General features: G+C 42.3%; 1 protein-coding gene across 1 annotated transcript in view; it reads right to left on the bottom strand.

The window, feature by feature from the left end:
- DNAH5 (dynein axonemal heavy chain 5) overlaps window positions 1-21413 on the bottom strand; it is a 4110061-nt gene that overhangs the window by 373912 nt on the left and 3714736 nt on the right. The window contains exon 68 of the mRNA XM_069219645.1: window positions 14628-14818. Within this exon, the coding sequence (XP_069075746.1) occupies window positions 14628-14818 (191 nt within the window). The remainder of the gene's footprint in view (window positions 1-14627; window positions 14819-21413) is intronic.

Genomic DNA, 21413 nt, shown 5'->3' with positions numbered 1-21413 from the left:
AGCAGTCCCTCACACCGTAAACACAATCTCAAACATGTCCCCACAAAAGCACCGAAGACTCACTGACAATGAGTTGAGGGTCATGGTGGATCAAATTGTCATGGTAGAACCACAACTGTTTGGAGCACAGGTCCAACTAACACCAATTGCCAGGAAAATGGAGTTATGGCAAAGAATAGTCGAAAGGGTCAACTCATGGATAGCCTTCCACGCACAAGGGAGGACATCAGGAAGAGGTTCAATGACCTACGGGGGAAGGTGCGTTCCATGGCATATAGACACCAAATAGCTGTCCACAAGACTAGCGGTGCCCCTCCCCCCATCACCCCTCACTCCACTTCTTGGGAGGAGAAAGTGTTGGAGAAGGGCCTGACTGGAATACCTGGGGGACTGGACTCTGGTAAGTCCCCACAACATCAATGTAACACAATTGTTGTGTCCTGTATGCTTCCTCACAACCAAATACCCCATAATTCACTGATTTACCCACTGCACCCACCTGCCAATCTCCTAATGCCTCTCTCCTGCATGCCATCACCCAACACAGCCCTGCTGCCCACACAGCCCTTAGCAAGGACAGGGATACCACAGCATAATCTTATCATTTTGACCCCCACAATGCTCCAAACCATTGATGCGAAAACCTGAAATGTGCACATCAGGTCATATTTCATGTATGACTATTGTACGAATTACACCATCTAGAATGTGCGACTGAGGACAAGTACATGGCAATGACAGCAATGCAATGGCACACGACAATGGCAAGTAAGGCAAAACACAGCAACAGCCTGGTAACTATTCAAAATGGACAATGATGTACTCTGTGTCTCACTCTATCCACAGGTAACCCTGCCATTGCCACCACTGAGAGGATACCAGACACTGCCAGCCCTCCTCAGTGTGAAGGACACGCCTGGATGTCTAGACAGTCTATAACCTACCTGGCCCATTAGGGACATCTGGTCAGTCGACGACTCCCAGCCTCACCCTGCCCACATCATTCCCCCCCACCACAGTTGCACAAACATCACAGCCAAGCAAGCACCCCCAAACCTGTGTCTTAAGGACTGTTCAAACTATTGTGTCCCCTACAATACAGGGTGCTGAGTCTGACCTTGACACCACAGACAATGATGGCACTGCTAACACTAGGATTGGGCACACCGTGCCAGGGGCACAGGCCCTTGGAGGGAGGGGGTGTGGGAGGGATGCTGTGGGACAGAGGATGGGGCAGCCAAGGGACTCCACTGACCAGAATACTATCTCCCTAGTACTGGGAGCATACTAATCTTCCCAGGACAGGATAGGCCAGATCATCACCATGTTGGGGAAAAATCAAAGGCTGCAAAGGGAATACTGCCAGGGGCGCATGCAGCAGCAGGCACTCAATCCCACCATGGCCTCCATAGCAGGGGTGCTGGGGGACATCAACACCACCCTGCTTGATATAGGTACCCACCATCAGCCCCCTTCCACTAGCAACATTGCATCTGCGCCCTCTACATCAGCGCCAGCTAGTGGAAAGCATGCCCTGCCAAGGGAGCCCCAAGCCTCAGACACCTCTCCCTCTGTAGCAGAGGAACCTCCCCGCAAACGTGGACGTCCAACCAGACATCCAGAGGCAGCAGATGCCAGGGAGTGAACCTCTCCTGATCTGTCACTCTTGTGTGCCTCTGAGACACCCTGTTGACTGTTCTGAATCCTAACTCCAGTTTTGAATGGAACAAGTACACAGGACCTGTGTGACCAAATGTTGTAGCAGCTACTCTGATCAATCCATCTCACATGACTCCACTCATCACCTGTTTATTATGTTGTACACTTTGATTTGACTACTCACAAAGCTGATATGCACAATAAATCACTTATGGACACAGCTATTGTACAGGTGTGTTTAATAGTACAACAACATATGTCCTTCAAGACAACTGTGGCCTAGTAATGGCATCCTGATTCCACTTGGCAATGTAATGGCCATCAGATGGAGGCCCCGTCAACAGGACACACATGACAACAGTAATGTCACTGGACAGATGTCACAGTATGATTTTGAAATCCACAGTAACACCAGGGTATAGACTGTTGAGGCATCTGCAATTAGAGAAATACAGAGAGTAGCATCAGGATGGAAGGCATGAGTACACAGTCAGCACATGTATATGCAATTGACTGTGTGCCTGTTGTAGTATGACTCCAAATCATGGGCATCTAGATAGGACCTATACAGCACAAGGTTCAGGGCCTTCCTAATAGCATGTTAACAAGCTATCTGTCCTGAACACCTCTCAGAACTGAACTCTATAACCAATGACTACTGACTATGTATACCCCAAGCCCTAGGTAGCAGACCCACAGATATCATCTACACACTGTGGGTGGGAGGATCTGGCAATAGGAGAATACATGAAATTCAGCTCAAAACTGGTCAGTCCATGAGAGAAGTGAATATTTGAATCAGTTGCTACAACACATGTTAGGGCAGATCCACTAATACTGTTTACCAACATTCCTTCGGTCTGCTATAACAACTCACACACATGCACTGGACATCATAACACCATCACATTTCCCAAAGGTCAGGAGGTGTAATGTCAGCTATCCACTTCTGATTGTACACGGACAAGACATGAAAGCGTCCACTTCACATACCTGTCTGTTACTGGAAGTACTGATTGATAAGCTCAGTCCTACAGTCAACAGCTCCTTCGTCCTCTGGCTCTTCATCACTTTCCATATCACCATTTGCAGGCTCAGGTACCTTTGCCTCATCCTCATCAGCTAGCAATGGTATGTGTCGCCTCCGGGCTAGATTATGGAGCATGCAGCAGGCAACGATGATTTGGCAAACCTTGTGGGGCAAGTAGAAGAGGGCACCTCCAGATAGGTCCAGGCATCCGAATCTTGCTTTCAGGAGGCCAAAAGAAGGCTCTAAAACACGCCTTGTCCTCCCGCGGGCCTCATTGAAACGGAGTTCCCTTGGCGTGGCTGGGTACCATACAGTTGTCAACAGCCAAGGAAGGTTTGGATAACCAGAGGCACCTGTGAACACAATGATAGAACAAAACCAATTGAAGTACTGCGATTGTGCAGATTGTGGTGACAGGCCACATAACATTTAAAAACATAACAATGCATACTCATCAACCAGCTAGGCCCTCTCGGTGTGTAGTTGTGCCATCATGGTAGGGACATTGCTGTTCTGCATAATGTAGGTGTCATGCACTGATCCAGGAAACTTGGCAGTCAGGTCACTGGCAAGTGGGGATGCTGCTGGCCATGGGACCCGGAGTGCTGCGACCAGTGACAGCGAGGGACCCAGTGGCCTGGAGGGCGAGGAGAGTGCCACAGAGGAGACCGAAACATCATCATCATCATCATCAGAATCCTCCTCCAGTGGACACTCCCTGGCGGTGGCAGACCCATCTGGGACCACCCCAGCACCATCTTTGTCCTCCTCCTCCTTACTACCACCGCCCTCCCTGTAGCTCCCCATCCAGTTGTCCGTGTCCGCTCATCCAGGAGGGTGGGAGTCTCCTTCGCCGCAGGCACCTCTGCCCCTTCCCCAGTCAGCCCTTCTGCCCTCAGTGAGGAGACTACCGACCTCCTGAGGTCAATCTTTATGGGTCATTCGAAAATCAGGAATGCCACCCAGGGACCAGGATTTCAAGTCCAACAGAGCAATGAGTTCCTGGAGGGCATTCACGTTACACTGGCTGGCCTATAGATATCCTTTCAGGCTCTGGCTTCCGCACTAACGGCACCCAGTCACCCTTTGTCTTCTGCCCCCCCTCCATCTTCCTCTACCCAATCCCACACCCCTCTTCCCAGTCCCAGCCAGAGCACAAAGACCGACAAGCATGCATCCACCTCAACAGACAAGGATACCGCAGTCAAACACAAGCACCACAAGATCTACCACACAGGCAACATTCACCTGCAGACACACCAACAGCCACTACCTGCAGAGACTCCCCTACCACCCTCACCTTCACAGGCACTACACCTGACACACCAGAAGACACCACACCAACATTCACAGATCCAGCCACAACTCCAATCCTACCTACAGTCCGCGCAATAGCAGCCCTGCAGACATCCACCCCAGCCACCACATCCACAGCCACCACATCCACAGCCACCACAACCACAGGGAGCACATCCACCATACCTGCAGTCACCATCCCAACAGACAACTACCCATCCAGCACAGCATCTCCCAGCTCCTCCATCCTCCCAAGACACAAACATCCACACTCATCCACCCAACAGACACCAAGCACGCACAAGCATTCCTCATACACACTTCTGCACCCAAAACATTCACCAAAACACCTTGTACAAGCACTCCCTTTCTCTCCACACCCAAACCCTTTTGCCATCACCGTCCCTGTGTGTCTAAGAGGTTTTTCCTCTGGAGGTAAACCTTTTCCCTACTCCTCTTTCACCCCTGTGACCCCAAAAGATCAGTTTCCCTCTCCAAGTCCAGCCTTACCACCTCCAAGTAATCCCCTGCTCCCTGCAGGAACCCATGCCCCTTCCCCCCGCCAAGAAGTCGAACCCCTCGTAAGTGTTCCTAATCCTCCCCTAAGCCACATCCAAAGCCCCCACCTCCCAAGCCCAAGCCCAAAGACCCCCTTCCAAACCTAGGCCCAAACCCCCAGCACCACCTCCCACCCAATTCCTTCATTCCCGTACCTGTGGAGGTAATTTAGCAGTCAGGAGTCATGTTTCGGTAGTCTGACATGCCAGCTGTGCATGTTGTACTTTGGACTCTAGGTCTGGCCTGTGGCCTTTTATATTTGTAAATAATGCAATCTGGTGTGTTTGTGTGGTGTGATGTATGCCTCGTTATATGGCCGTGTGATTGTATGTCTTGATACAATGGCATTGTTACTTTGTGTTGTACATATGTACTGTCAGGTGGGGGTGTGAGTTATGCCGTTTGGACGATGCTTTTGAGGTGTTGCGGTTGTTGTGTAGTTTGTTGGTGTTGTCTGTTGTTATGTTTGACATTGTAGTGTGAATTGGCCGTTGTGTGCCCTGGGTCTTTGCGTGTGTGTATATGGCTGTGTGTGAATGTGCATGTCAGTGTAGGAGTATGTATATGTGTCACCCTCGCCACACATTCTGGATATGTATGTTGTGTATGCGTTGCGACCTTGCCATTATGCAACAGTGACAGGTAAGTGTGTGTACTCACAGTTGCTGTCGTCGCTGGTTCTGGATTTGTTGGGCAAGCAGGAGCAGTGGGAATACGTGTAGTTTAGGTTCCATGGCGGCTAAGACGGGTGTGGCTTCCTGAAGGTGGGTGTCTCCATTTATTTACTTCTCCGCCAGTCTGTGGGCAGTACAACCGCCACCGCCAACATCATAATGACCCCCTAAATCTTTGGAGCTTTTATATTAAACATCCAATTCATCCAGTATAATAACTGATTTAATGAATGCAAAGATTTAATTGACTAACAAGATAAGTAAACTGAATGACAATAATAGTCTTATGGTTACAACTAAATATTTATGAGCATATTTAAGAATAGTGGCACTGCATCTAGTGCAGAGCCACTTTCCTTGCGCCTCTTAGTGCCCCCCTATGGCCACCATGTGTGCGCCGTATCTAAGACGGCGCACCATGGCTCAGGGTAGGGGGCAATAGCATCATTTTTATTGATGCTATTGATGTACTCTGCAGGAGTAAAAATCTCTTAGATTATCTTGTGCCATTGTTTCGGCCCCCCTAACGGGGGAACACCCCCTCTGCATACATTATGCCTGGCGCAAGCATAATGTAGCGCAAAGGGTTACAAAGTGACTTAATTCATGCACTGCATCCATTTGTAAATATGGGGCAAGCATTTTGGCCTCATGTGGTGCAAGGTGGAGTTAGGGGCTTATAAATATGCCCCTTAGTCCCCCAAAATAAGGCTGTCAAATTGTTGCCAAGGGATTTGCAAATAAAAAAGACAAAGTATGTCCATTATTAATGAAGCTGACAGTTTCATCTTGGTTTCAAATAATGGCATATCAAAAAAGGTTTTAACAATAGTAAAAATGTCTATACACAGAAGAGTCTTGCTTTCCAATGCAACCTTGAACACTAAATTGAAAGCATTAAAAATCAACTGACCATTGGTCTAACCTTTGATCAACTGGATGGCAATATTTCTATCCAACAGATCAAGGGTGCTTTTCCCCTCTTAAAAAAGAAAAGGGCCCAGTCCAGATAATTTTTCCAATGATGTTTTGACGAACTTTTCAAATCTATTATAGCCTTAGAACCCGCCGTAGCGGGCTCTACCGGTTATTAAAGGCCCGCTCCCTGCGTTAAATGCCCGAGCCGAAGGCGAGGGCATTTAACAAGGGAGAGGGACTTTAATAGCCGGTAGAGCCCGCTACGGCGGGTTCTAAGGCTATTAGAACATTCTGCCACACAGGGCAGAATGTTCTATTAAAAAAAAAAAAAATGTGCACGGAGCCCGAGGGGATTTAAATCCCCTCGGGCTCCGTGAGGCTTTGTTCACAGCTGTTGCTGTGAACAAAGCGAACATTGGAATGTTGGCGCTGCGGGCTTTTACCGGCCAGTAAAAGCCCGCAGCACTCCATTGTCTCCAATGGAGCTACCAACATTCCAATGTTCTAATAGCTCCTAGTTTACTGGAATTGTTTTAATTCTTTCATATAAGCTGGAATTGCTATGGTTGGTTTTTTTTATAAGCTGTTATACTTACTTCTAAACAGGATAAGGAGCACGGTTTTTGTACAATGTTTAGACCAATATCCTTCATAAACAATTACTGAAAATTAATTCTGACATTTTAGCCAGCAGATTAGAGTCATTCATTTCTTCATTTGTCCTGATGAATCCGGCTATGTTAAAACAAGATCATCATCAGCTAATAAAAGAGTCTTCTTTATCATTAATATTTTTGAAACCTTCATCCCTTAACCTCTTGCTGCATTTTCTCTTGATGACGTAAAGTCTTTTCTATAGGATTAATTGGAATTTTTTCATTTAAAACAATATATTTATTTGGTTTTGGTTTCCAGCCCAAGTTCATAAACATAATGAACATTTAAAATACCAACCTGAATGCATGTCTTTTAATTACTCTTTACTTACTGTTTAAATGTATTTTAATCTCCAACACAGACCTAAACAGGGATGAACCCATCTTCCATTACTATCTATGTTGTGCTATGAAACTTTTTAAACTACATTAGAAAAAAATGAAACTATTGTATGACTTTTCCTCAATGGTGAAAATGTTAAACTCTCAGCTTACACTGAGAATGTTGATTTAACAAAACAATCCACTTTATTGGCAATTATTTAACTGACTATAAGATTACAAGTAAAACTGTCAGATGGTAATAATTTAACCACAAAAATAAATACTCTGGATGGTGGTAAAATGGGCTGTATCCTGGTGCCTTTACTATATTTGGTATGTATGACTGCTGTGCCCGACTGTTTCACCACACCGATGCTCTAACCCTGGCATTAGGCACAGAAAGGATAACTCATAAGAACCTTTAGAGTCAATTGAATAGAATGCATTATTATAATGTGGAGAATTGCCTTCATATTTATTTAGCCAAAACCAAAATAATGGTGTATGTTCCTTTGGAACCTTGATTTCAGGGGACAATTGATTCCATCATAATGAAAAAGGTACATTTTATTCATAATTAAGGGTTATAATTGTTAAGAAACCTGACGTGGATCAATTATGCTGCTTTACTAACTACCAGATTTACTGAACTTAAAAACAGCATCAAACATTTTAAAGGTAAATTTGGGGACACACAGTTGGGGCCCCGCTATGACAATCACTAATGCAACATTATTCCTCATGCTAATTTATGTCTCTGTTGACTTTTTGAGAAAACTATGTATTTTTTTTTTAATTGCCCTCACCATCTTTTTAATCTTAGATCCTCTGCACCAGGCTGTAGAATATGTATTGAATTTGATCTGACATCTCTTTCTTGTCTTGATACTATTCCGTTTACCAACTGTATGATTAGCTGCATGAAAGCTGAGAATAAGACTCTGAAATACGTTATCTATAAATATTTCCTAAGGTTCATCAGGGAACTCAGAGGAGGGAGGCAGGGAAGTGCAGATGTCTTGTGTTTGTGCTGAATGTGAGGTATGGTATTGTATTTCTTCATATTCTGCCTACTGTTCTGCAATGTTGTTGCACTATTTGATGTAAATAAATATATCCAAAATGAATAAATGTTTCCAAGGAACATAAGCTCTTAATCAATCATTAATACATGTCTCACTAGTATTGTAACAGTTTGTCAATTCCCAACTTTGCTTAACATATAAATTATGAATATGAAATATTTTTAAAAAACTATTAAGGTTGACAATTGAAGGAGCTTTCTACAAGGATAGCTCAACATTGTCGAAAGGGTATAAGACATTGAGTAACATAAACAACTCTTATACCAGCAAACAATAGTCATATTTGGAGAGCAATTCCTCAAAATTCAGGTTTTCATGTACCTCAATCTTACAGTTCGAAGGTATAGTTATAAACATCTGAGAGAATCTGCTGCTTATGCCTCAAGAGCAAAAAATAATACAGAAAATACGATTCACATCTGTCCTAACATATTAAGTTTAAGAACAACTTTTTATGGCTATAGTTTTGAGACATAGGTTGCAGAACTATATGTGGAGCAGTCTAGTTTTATCTTATTCGTAAATCTAGTAACTGTACTGTGTGTTTTGTCATTTGTTCAGATCAGTTTATTCTTTTCTCAAGACTTCTTATATAGTATCATAATCTACATAATCCGGGCACTCTTGTTCTTAAAGTATTATTGTATCTTGAATTTATATTACCTGATATCTTTTTAATTAATTTTATATTTTGATTTAATGTATTTTGTTGTGAGTTGCTTAAATTTATATGCTCCAGCTAAAACTAGTTATTGTATCTTGAATGTATATTATCTCCTATCCTTTTAACTAGATTTATATTTTGATTTTATGTTTTATTGTGGGTTACTGTTTTAATTTATACAATAAAAAAATCTTCTATTACTGCTACCTCTACTAACCTGGCTTTTAGCTTAAATTTGATCATCATAAAGTGTGCCTCTTATTTTTATATTTCAATGTTACGTTTTAGTTTGATTTATTTTAATTTGCACAACAAAAGTTAGTATTACTTTTGCTAACTGGCCATAAGCCTAAATCTGATATACCGGAAATCACTTTTGTTCAATGCCTTGGTCAAAGGTCACCTTTATAGGTCAATTTGCAGATCGCCGGTCATACTGTAACTTGATCCATTGCTATAAACAGTGGTCTGTTTTGGAGAAAATGGATGTACCAGACAATATTTTATCCACGGTACGAAGACTGCACAATAGCAACTCTGCCCACCTAAGCTGGGAAGCAAGGGTGAAATGACAGGTCGCATAGCAGTTAAGATGGGGGTTTGGCAGAGATGAGTATTGGTTTGACCCTGTTGATTTTATATATAAATGAAGCAGTGAAATATTTAGACATTCCTTGAAGTGATACACCAAAAATAAGCCCACTCTGGGTGCCAGTATTGCTATTTGTGGATGACCCACTCTTAGTTTCTAAAACTCCCTCTGAATTACATCTCCTAATAGATCAGCTTTTGACATTCTGAAACGAATGTGAGTTGGTGTTTAACTCTGCAAAAGCAAGGTACATTTCATTGAACCCTTAAATATCACTCAAGAATTCTCTAAAATCTGATTGGGAACAAATTAAGCGTGTCTCAAATTTTTAATATCTTTGTGCAAGGCTGACAAATAATATTTGCTAGTTGCCTGGAATCAGGCAAAGTGCACTAACATTGCAACATCACTTTATGGAATTAACATAATTATACATCCTCATGACTGTCTCTCTGGCCATCGAAATATATAATGCCAAAGCCCTGAAAACACCCTTATACGGGGCAGAGCTTTGGGGACATATCAAGAATTAAAACTTCTAAAATAGAGAGCAAATGTTTAAAATTACTAGTTATTTTACCACAGAGGTCCTCACTTCTTCCACTACACATCAATTTTTGTTCAGAAACATACTGCTCAAGTGAAATTGTGACCTGCTACTTTACTCGCATAGACTGGCACACAAATGAGCTTGGGCACTAAGTAAGCACTTGCAGAAGTGATGAAACTGAACACCTAAAATTCATTACATGCAAACTAGGTTTGAAGGCCCACAGGCCACTAAGTAGCATTAAAAGAGAAATTCTCGTCCTTTCTATGGGAGGGAGACCTCCTTAAGCGCATGTATGATAGTATTGCAGACCAGTACTTGGATCGCCAATGTGTACCATCATCTGAACCCTTCTTAGATAATGTAGCATGTCCAACTGTTATACAACTGTATGTAAAATTCAGATATGTGATCTTCCCAACCAATAGTTACTGCAGCAAATGGAGTACCAACTCCTGGGTCAACAACAGATATCCAGCATGCAGAACAGATATAGAGTCAGTTTCTTATTTGGTATTTTATTGTAAAGCTTAGAACTACCACGTAGAAAGTTACATTTACCCACTTGTCACGAGTTAAGCTCCAGACAGCATGCTGAGACATTGAGAGTTTTAAGAACCAAAAGAAGTGAAGTAATTGTCTACAGTGTGGCCACATTTTTATCAATTATGTGGTTAGTGAGAGGGAAGTATTGTGTCACAGATTTGAGTGCTGAAGTGACAAGTTCATCATAAATATGTACATTTCATGAAAAACAATAATGCAATGTGGCTGACTTTATAGTCTTTTATGAACATTTAATGAGGTGTGATTCTTCTTTGTAAAATACTGTACTTGTAGTTTACTATAGTGCTGTTCTTTATGGTTTTTACCTGAAATAAACAATTTTTGATTGATTGAATATTATATTCATATAGTAAAGATAAACCTAATTATATAATTAATCCATAGTCTACTTTCTATATGTCATAGTGGGACATACTTAATTCAATAAAATAATGATGCTTGTGCTTAATGTCTTATATTTATCATCTATGCTTCTTTTCAATCTTCTGGCCTCCGCATTAAAAAATGTTGATTGTATTCTGTCAAAAATTTGACAAGATCAAGACATGCCCTGCCATTGCTTTAATGAGTATAAAATGGTGGATAGTATCTGATTTTTTGATTTTAGATTGTCACATATCTTTTTGTATTAAACACCCTTCCTATTTATCAAAACCTTTTGGTAAAAGAAAAAATAGCCTAAAATGGATTTGCCTATAAAATTCTCTTTTAGCTTATTTATCCTTTAATCTAACATTGCACTTGAATATTAATAATCAGAATACTTTTTTTTAAATCACTGCTTAAAAAAGGTATAGCCTTTTACCCTCATTTTACATCTATTTTCTCCACTGGTATTTTTGCACAATGTATGTTTTTATTGGAATTAGCAAATAAACTTTAGGTTTTTATATTAGGGTCTGTAATCTACGACTTTTCATCTTTTATGTAAAGTTTAGCATGTCATTAAATTGAATAATTTATTGTACAGATTATAAAATCCAATACAATTAAAACAAAAAGAAAAGCAGTCAATAATACATTTACAATCGAATGTGAAATACATACTAAAAACACTCCATAATTTAAATGTACATACCACAATAAAAAATGTTCCTGCGTGATAATGGAAAAACATCAATAGGAATACAAATAATGCCAGACCACCATAGCCCAGGACCCCACTTGATACATGATAAACAGAAGGGCTCACAATACTCAAGCCCTAAAGTGCTTTAGTGCATTGAATGATCATTAAGTTCGATACCAGTGATGGTAAGAGCCCAAGGTGAGATGTTGAAGCTCAACAACCTAGCGAATTACTACAAACCAACGAGGCAAGAGCTGTAGAAAATTCCAATCACAGTTATCCACTGCTCGCAGTGCCCCTAAATTTGGTTTGGGCGATTTTAATAAATTTAGTCAATAATACATTCAGCATTAAATTTGCAGGATCCAGGGACTTAATAATGGCCTGTTGACATGAGCGAATCCCCAGTTCCTTCCATTTGCTCCGAAGCAGAGATCTACATTCCTTAAGTAGAGCTGGACACAAACAGACCACATGTTCAATTGTTTCATTCGCATTACCACAACTCCTGCACGTCACACCCTCTCCAGGAGTTGACCGCCACAAGGATAGATGTTTCAAAAAACCACAATCGCCCATCTTTAAGGCCATAAAGGCCTCTTCCAACAAACCCGTAGGAGCAGGAAAGATAGCTAGATGGAGTGCCTGGCTTAAACGAATTAATTATCGACCAGACGTGTTTGGGTTTAGCAAGGAGGGAGTGATCTGACTGGTACGAGTGCAACTGTATGATCTTTTTAACACCCAGTTTAAACAAGGAATGAGAGGGATTGCTTACTCAAAGGTCATCGGCTTCCAGTCGGCATTTACATTCAACCAAAAAATTGAAGTGATATCCCTTTGTTTTCGATGCACTGATTTCTTGCCACAGAACTTACTCCAAACTACTTTCCTTGGCCCGACACAGCTTAGGACAAAGCTTCAGGAAAGCGCTGGCACCAACTGCCAGCTGATCCGGAAGCCCAAATTCCAACCGTATGGGCGCGGATGAAGGGAGATGCGGTACATGGAAAACTCTCTTATAGATTTTATTAACCAGCTTATTTGATAAGCAGGAGCCTTTGCTCAACAAAATTTCCTGACCATAAGACAATGAGGGGACAGTCTTTGCTCTCATAACTTCCATTAGGGGAAGAAGGTTAGGCCCCTTTAAAACTTTAAATAATTTAGAAAAGACCACCTTCAATACCACAGCATTAAGTTCAGACTCCTTCTTATGCATGACAAAGCTGCCCCTAGAGTCTAAGTGCACCCTTAAATATTTGTAAAGCCGGTCTAAAACACGTTTACTACTCTTGTAATGCCAACTGGTTCCCAAATGCTTTTTTCTTCTAAAGGAGATCACTTTAGCTTTGAGCAAATTGAATTCTAATTGATTCACACGAGTATAAGATGCAAGTTGGTTAAGCAGTCGTTGAAGGCCAATCTTAGTATAACTGAACAATGCAAGATCATCAGCGTAATGCAAGTGGCCAAGCCTAAGTCCACCAATCTTAGGGACATGAAAGTTAATAGCATAAAGAGACAATGAGAAATCTGCAATAAACAGATTAAAAAGTAGGGGCGCAAGCATGCAACCCTGTTTCTCACCGCAAGCAGTGAAAATGTTTCTGGAAAGAGAGCACCCATCGCCTAATTAAATATGGACCCAAGTATCTGTATGTAGTTCCATAATGGCGCCCAGGAGAACTGAAGGAATACCCCAGTTTTGTAGTTTGGCCCACAGGGCACTCCTGGGGATCTGGTTGAATTCTGCCTTGAAATCAACAAAATAGCAATGCAGCGTAAAGCTAATAAATTTGTTGATTTGCTGCAAGCAGCGGAGAACCCTGTGTGAACAATGGGGATTAGTCCCTTCGATTTGACCCAGGCACGAAGATCTTGCAGAAGAAGACTGGCATAAAACTTGGCCTCATTGTCAAGCAGGGCTATCATCTTAAAATTGGCAGGGTCCGACCTTGAACTGCATTTATATAGCGGGTGAAGAATGGCACCACACCAGGACTCGGGGATTCTTGTGGTCAGAAGCCAGTACTCAAACAGATGGGCAAGATGAACTGCCCAAAAAGAAGAATCCTGTTTCAACGTCTGTGGCAGGCCATTGGGACCTGGGCTCCATCTCGCTTAGCCCTGGAGATGATATGAGGGAGATGTGATTGAAAAGAAATCTTCACACCATGAGGTGAAAACGCAAACCCAGTGGACAGAGAGCAAGACTTAACCAGAGCAGCAGTGGTGCAATACGCCCCCTCATTCAACAGTTTCTCATCCTGTTCACTTGCAGAGAAGTGAGTAATCAAATAGGACGTCCAGACTCCTTTAGAAATATTAACAGTGCCAATACCCCCTTGATTACTATGTAGGTTATTAATAAGGGACCAAAATGTCTTAGAAGATGGATCTTTACTCACACTTAAAAGTTTAGCCCAAAACTGATTGAGATGAGTCTGACGGTCATCATAAACAGCCTTCCTATAGTCTTTCCTCAGTTGCTTATATCTAATTAAGGGGAAACAAATACATTTTTCAAATACTATAATCCAAGTAGGAGTGAGACTGTCCGTCCGATCTTGTCCAGCGGGGGTTGGGGAAAGGGGGAGGGGGAGGGCATCATAGTGTAAACGGCCATTAAGAACTTTAAAGCTCATGCCATTTAAATGCATTACTACGTACTCTCCCAGCGGACAATGCAGGCAACCCTGGGGCCTCAGTGGTTTGAGAACTAACTGGCAGTTACAAAGATCAGGACCATGTCATTATTGCTTTGTTATTACTATATGTTGTTTTAAGCATATACAACATATACAAAATCTTAATAAGCATTGTGAAAAGGGAAAATATTTTTTTCCAGGAAGTGTTATGAAAATCTTCCATCGCATACAAATACACTAGTTACTAGTAACTATGTATAATAGAAAGACAATGGCATTACATAAACATACTGAAAAACGTTTTTTGCTTAAGAATACTGCCCACTGTACTGGCCTTTAATGAGTGTCAGAAACTCTTCATGCTTCACTTTGTTGCTCTGCATATCAATCTTCAGGGTCAGAAGTAGAGTGAACAAGAATTTGTGTTCCTCATACAGCCCTCTCGCTGCATATTTATATACCTCATATGTCATATGTTCGATTATATTTGCTATTCTTTTGCTGGTAATCGGACTTCTGACAGACCTGTCCAAAGGAAAGTATTAAAAAGACATCATAAATTCTGGGCGGAATTATCTCTCGGCAGATTTTTGATATGCAACACTAATTTTAAATGTTCTCACTGTTACATTTTTAATTACAAAATCCAGGCAGCATGTTACTGATATACGATTTTGGAAGCAAATGCATGTTTGCAACAATTCAATGAATAAACAATACATAAATAACTCCAGAGGAAGAATAATTATTTTTAAGGTATGGCAATAGTTATTCTGTAGTTATGTTTAGGTTGGACTTTCCATCAAAAGCCATTTTGGTTTATTAATATCTTTATTACTATTTGATATATCTGCTTCAAATTTAACCATAAATGGGTAACCTCTTTAGGTTTGGCACAGAAAGTTTGATGCAGCTTGGTCTGGAAGGAAAAAAAAAAAAAAACAACGGGGATTGCACAAAAGCAGCATTGTAATTTCATGGGCATCTTGGCTCCCTGCTACAGAAAAACCTTCTGTTTGAATGATACCAACCTGGTATAAAACTAAAACTTCACTCAGAGGAATGCCTTAGCTTGGTTTGGTATCCATCCACTCAGATATGTTTGAAAAATTAGTGTTTCAAAATGTGTCAGATTGCCTTTGGGTAGATAGGGGTTCACAAACAAATACGAAAAAACAACTACAACTTAAAAATGTGTTTTTTATTTTATTTCTATGCTTGTTCTTGAACGTTGGGAGGATAGTGAATTTAGCAGAGGAAACCTTTAGTTGATGTATTTTTTTTTATTAAAAAATACACTTTCATGTACAGCACTTCTTCCCCATTGTCCAAACTAAAACCCAAAACGTTATATTTTGTCTATTTACTTGGTTTCCTTTAAGGAAAATCACAAACTCTGCAAATCTTAAAAAAAAAAAACAACATGCTGGGTAAAAAGATACAAATTTGGCTTAGATAATTAGGCAGAGAAATGTTCTATAAACTTAAGCATAAAAGTGACCCAAACGTCAAAAACTGTCAACTGCACTTTGGGTGGGGCAAGCCTCACCAGCTACCAGGCTGAAAGAAACAGGCTTCACATTGAAGGCAAATTTAAAAAGTACCTGAAGATCAATCAGTGGAAAAGAAGCATGCTTGCATGTTAACAGCAGTATTCCATGTCTCAGCACTCTGTAGTTATCAGATTAAACATGGCTTGACAAGTGCACATTAAACACAGGTCTACAAAAAGATGACAACCCCATCTGATAGAACAGCAGCTTGTGCATAATCCCTGCTGCACATTTTTTCCAGAGTTCAGGCACAGAGTTAGGGCCATCTAAATCGAAGGCAGAATGCCCCTTTCAGGCACTGTAGCTATCAGTTATTAAACATGGGCATATCCCTTTTCTAGGCATCTTAAAGGGCAACAAGCCCTCTCGGTATAGTTCCTCCTCATCAGGTCTAGGCATAACTCGCAGAGTTCTGCTCTGTGTAATTCGGCTGAGTGGACCTCTAAGAGAACTCTTGCTCACTCCACGAACAGGTGGAATTTGCTCAGCTGCCTGTTCTCGCTGCTTGGTGCCAATAGCGCGTTCCGTGCTGCAAAGCAAGTGTCAACGTCGCCACGTGGTTGCGTGCATGCGGCCATTTTGTTTTACCTGGTCTATGCATGGTGCTGGACCTATTTTATTAATCTACCCTAAATCCTTTTAATCTGCCTCGAACCCACTCATCCACCCTTCATTTACCTTTATTATATTAGTGTGTGTTTGTGTAGTTTATGTTTTTGTCTCTTATTTTTCTGTGACTTTTGTAACTTTTTTGGTTTTCCCTTTCCCTCCTAATTTCTTCCTTCCTTCCTTATTCTTTCTTTTTTTTCCACCCCCAAAGCGGCATGGGAGAGCATGGGAAAGGCTGCACCAGTGCGGCTCTTAACCTCACACCTTGCAGGTTCCAATGCCACCAAGAGGTGCAGCCCACGCCATTTTTTTGTCTTTTTTTGTGCAGCGCCACAGCTCCCCTCCATGCTGTCAGCAGGCCGGGTAGTGGGTAAGGCCTGCAGGAGCATCGGCTGCTGTGGGGAAGGGTGCACCAGTGCATGCGAATGAGAACTGGAGTGAAGAGCATCCAGCAGCATTTGAAAAGTACAATATGTTACTACATTTGCCTTTGCTTGTCAAACTTTTTTCTTGGAGAATAACTGTACCCCTAATTTTTGTTACCATCTTTATTTCTTACATCAGCACCCAAGGGCACAAAAAAGAGATCAGAAGGTCAGGCTGAGGCCCGCCACCAGCAGTTTCGCAGCTGACAGATCTGCTGGTCCCCAGTCCTCCTGTTAATACTATTTCCCTAACTTTTACCTCTGCACATTCAGAATAATGTTTCCTCTTCATTCTAGTTATTGTTTATTAATTATTGTTAATTCTCGCTATACGTGCATTATCCGTTTTTCTATATTCCATGTTTCTGTAGCTGACTTATACCTGTCTGGACTAATCTGTAGCTTTCTTCTGCTTTGTTATTAAGCTTTTTTCTCTTTCCTACCTTACATATCCTGTGGACTGGTACTGTAAGACTAGAAGAATAGATTTCAGATACTCTGCGGTGAAGATTGCAGACCCAAGAAAGCTATTCTACGTTTGCTTGTTGAGGAGGGTTCCTTTTTCTTGCTCATGCTCAAACACTAAAACAGAAGACTGGCAATGGTCATGGTGGACGCCCCTCACCTATGTTGTGTTGTATGTATTGTTCAGCATATTAGCGGTTTTGATTACAGTGCAGCATGACAGAAAAGTAGTATGAGGACAGTTCCGCTGCATTCGCCAACCAAAATGAGATGTCCTTCATTGATCAGTTTAGTCTACTGCTTCATTGCGCTTCAAATGACTCACAGTCATCATAGCTTTGCCCCTCCATTACAAAAAGTTTGTTGGCTTGACTACCTGGCTTCTCTAACACTGTCAACCAATAAAAGTCACGATTGTGGACAGAAGTTGCACTAGCAGGTACGAAATCTCTCACAAGCAAGTGGCCTGAAGGTATTGTGGTGCTCGCCAGTGCGTGCCAAAACAATTCTTGTGCATGCCAACAAAAAAATCTTTCCACCGCGCGCCAGATGATGGAATTTATCAGGAACCACACGTTACACTCACAGCGCAGAGTTCCTGAATTCCGCCAACTCTATGTGTATAGTGATTAGTTCCACCCACCCCTACTCCTCATGTATGTGGGCTGCCGCCATACCCACTGCCCTTACATTGGCAGTTGTGACAGCAGAGGGTGTTGGGGTTCCCCACAAAACACTGTATTCCCAGTGTAGGAAATAGGATTATTAGATAAGGTGAGTAAGTGAAATCTGTAGCTGTTTCGTACCCGGAGATAACATTTACTAAACTTAATATGGCATCCAACTTCTTTCCTATGGAACGACCAACTGTGCTACAGTGTGAATAGCTTTTAGGTTTTTTCACTGCAAGGGCATGTTTAATATTAAACTTTCACATATCCTACTTTTATATACCATGCACACTGCCTTATGGTCAGTAAGGCCACCTGAAGAGGTGATTTATTAAGGAAGGTTGAGACCTGTATAAAAAAATACAGACAGATCAAATATGGAGTTTAGACCTGCACAGTTGTGCTACATCTGTCATCCCTCCAGTCATGTTTCCCTTATCACTGCAGTAGGTGGCACAATGGGTGCTGGAGCCAATGGTGACATTTAACTTACAGGCCCTGAGTGAAGTCTGTACCATGTGCCATTAGTTTGTAGGTAAGTTAAAGATGCAAATTAAGAATGTAACATTAACATGTTAAAAGGAGGAGCACAAGCTCTTTACCCATTGTTATCAGGAGTCAAGTGCACCAAGTTCTTTTGACAGCACAAATAGTGTTAGACAGAGAAAATCCAGAATAACCCTGACGGAAGGGCACATTTCTAACATCTGACATTGCGTCAACACTCTGAAGGCCTCACTAAACTATCATGTATCGGTTGTAATGAAACCAGGGCCACCGGCTCCTCCATGAGGCTAATCATTATTTTCTCCTGTGAGTCCAATTCCATATATCCAATCACTTTGTTGACCCCCTATCACGTCACTCGAGAAGATGATAACCTCATCAGCCCTTTATTCTTTGAGGATTCCCTCCTAACAATGGAATCAATCATCACCAGTAACTTCTCACTTCCTTTGCAGCTCAGAAGATGTTTGTCACTTCACAAGGACAGGCGGTCAACTATAGACACATAATCAGCCTAAATGTTAAGGGAATTTATCCCAAGAGTAAGACAATCTTTTTTTTTTAAAGATCTTTTTACTTGGTTTTGGCAAAAAGAGATGACAAAACATTCCCCCCTTCCTCAGTGCAGAAGGCATGTAGACAAGCACATCATCTACCAAAGTGCAATACATCCTATCATTCCAGGACTGGACTATTGTTCACTGCAGCATCCTGGAAATGTTCCAACTGCCCGTTGGGCCCTCGGGCTCCATCTTTGGCCCAAGCTGGACCCTCCTACCCCATCTCGTTCCTCCCCTGGAACTCTACCCAGTTTCCTCTCTACCTTCCACCTGTAGAGCCCATATGTTTTAATATGTATTTAGGCAACCCTTCATTTGGTATACCAACCTTTCTGCCCCATTCCCCAGGCCATGCCTTCTTCCCACTCCTGCTCTCAGTGTTTAAGAAGAACCTTAAAGCCACCATCAACGCCTAATTACTGAAAAGCAGGACATATTATACGGGATTTTTCACCCCCCCCCCGAAGATTAGCTGAATTTGCTTATAATATACCCTGTGAAATATTTTAAGCTACACCAATCAGGACCCTGCCCTGATCGTGACCTTGCTTGAGTACCTAACCTCTTGTCCAAAGGCATCGCCTTCAAGTCTACCCATGTCTCTCTTCCATCCCTCCCTAAGTGGATCAATTGGTGGAGGACCATTATTCTGCAGCATAGAATAAATTTGGGACACCACATGGCTCGTCAGAGGGGAGCCCAAAAATCTGTATTCTAGCTGGGTTTCCTCTCTATTTCCTCCTGGAAGGCTTCATGTTTCCCCAAGATATACCGCATCTGCTAATATCTCAAGACCTGTCTCCCTCTCAGCTCCTATTCTTTTTGCAGGGCAGCAAATATGATTACCTTCTCCTCCCGGGTCCCAGTGGAGACCTTGTATCAGTGAATCATGCAGATCCAGGTTGTCAGTGTCTCCAATGCCACCACAAATATTAAAAGCGCAAACCTTGATTGTTCAGGCGACTAGAGAGTCCACCACCAGTGTGAGGTATTTTTCCGTGATTTTCCCTAGAACTTTCATTTCCACATTTGTCAATGAGACTGGTTTATAAGAGGTGCAGTTGTCCGTTGGTTGTTTCACTTTGTGAATCAAGACAATCGTCTCCTCTCTAAGGTCCACCGGCAAACTACCCAACTCCCTGGCCTTGGTATACAAGTTACTTACCTTCAGTAACGAAATATCTGGCAGAGGCATATTCTAGTTGCAGATTCCTTACCTTAGAATATTCCCCCAGGCGTCAGACTGGATCCGGAGATTTTTCTTCGAGCAATATTCTTGCGCATCGGTAGATGGCGTTGGTCGACTCCGCAGGCATCGTGGTTGCTGTGATGACGTCGGGAGCAGTACATAGACGCCACCCTTGCGCAGTGACGTCAGTTTTTTTGAATGACTTTCCATGCCAGAGCGCAGAGCCGCTAAGAACACTGAGATTGATGCGCCAGAGCTAAGGACATGAAAGAGGGAATCCCTGTCCCTAAAAATCAGTTCGCAAGCGGGCGGATGGGTGGGCGGTAAGGAATCTGCAAATGGAATATTTCTCTACCAGATATTTCGTTACAGAAGGTAAGTAACTTGTACATCTGATAGAGACTTCTAGTTGCAGATTCCTTACCTTAGAATAGATACCCAAGCAATGCCATCCTAAGTGGTGGGCTGCGAACCAAGATCATACAAGAAAGTCCTGTAGGACCGAAAGGCCAAAATAGCCGTCTCAATGGACCTGACTATCCAGGCAGTAATGCTTAGCAAACGTGTGCAGGGATGCCCACGTAGCTGCCTGACAGATGTCCAGGACAGGAACTTCGTGTGCTAACGCAGTGGATGCAGCAGTTGCTCTGGTAGAATGAGCCTGCAAGTCATCAGGAGGTTGCTTTTTAGCCAAAGAGTAGCACACTTTGATGCAAAGAAGCACCCATCGAGAGATGGTACGCTTTTGCACCACCTTCCCTTTCTTCGCACCCACATAGTCAACAAAGAGTTGATCGACAAACCCGGAAATCTTTCGTACGATTGAGGTAGAATGCCAACACATTTTATGGGTCCAGACGGTCTCTCCTCCTCATGGGAAGGATGTGGGGGTGCGTAGAAGGTAGGCAAAGGGATGGACTGGCCTACAAGAAATGGTGTAACCACCTTAGAAAGGAAGAAAGCTCTAGTGCATAACACCACTTTGTCAGGGTGTACAGACAAGTATGGAGGCTTTGAAGAAAGGGCCTGAAGCTCACTCACCCTGCGAGCAGAGGTGATAGCGATGAGAAAGACAGTTTTGAATGTGAGGAGCCACAAGGGACTACTATGCATTGGCTCAAAGGGGGTACACATCAAGTAA

Source organism: Pleurodeles waltl, chromosome 2_2 (assembly GCF_031143425.1).
Source record: "Pleurodeles waltl isolate 20211129_DDA chromosome 2_2, aPleWal1.hap1.20221129, whole genome shotgun sequence".
Taxonomy (NCBI): domain Eukaryota; kingdom Metazoa; phylum Chordata; class Amphibia; order Caudata; family Salamandridae; genus Pleurodeles; species Pleurodeles waltl.
This window is presented reverse-complemented; position numbering and strand designations above follow the sequence as displayed.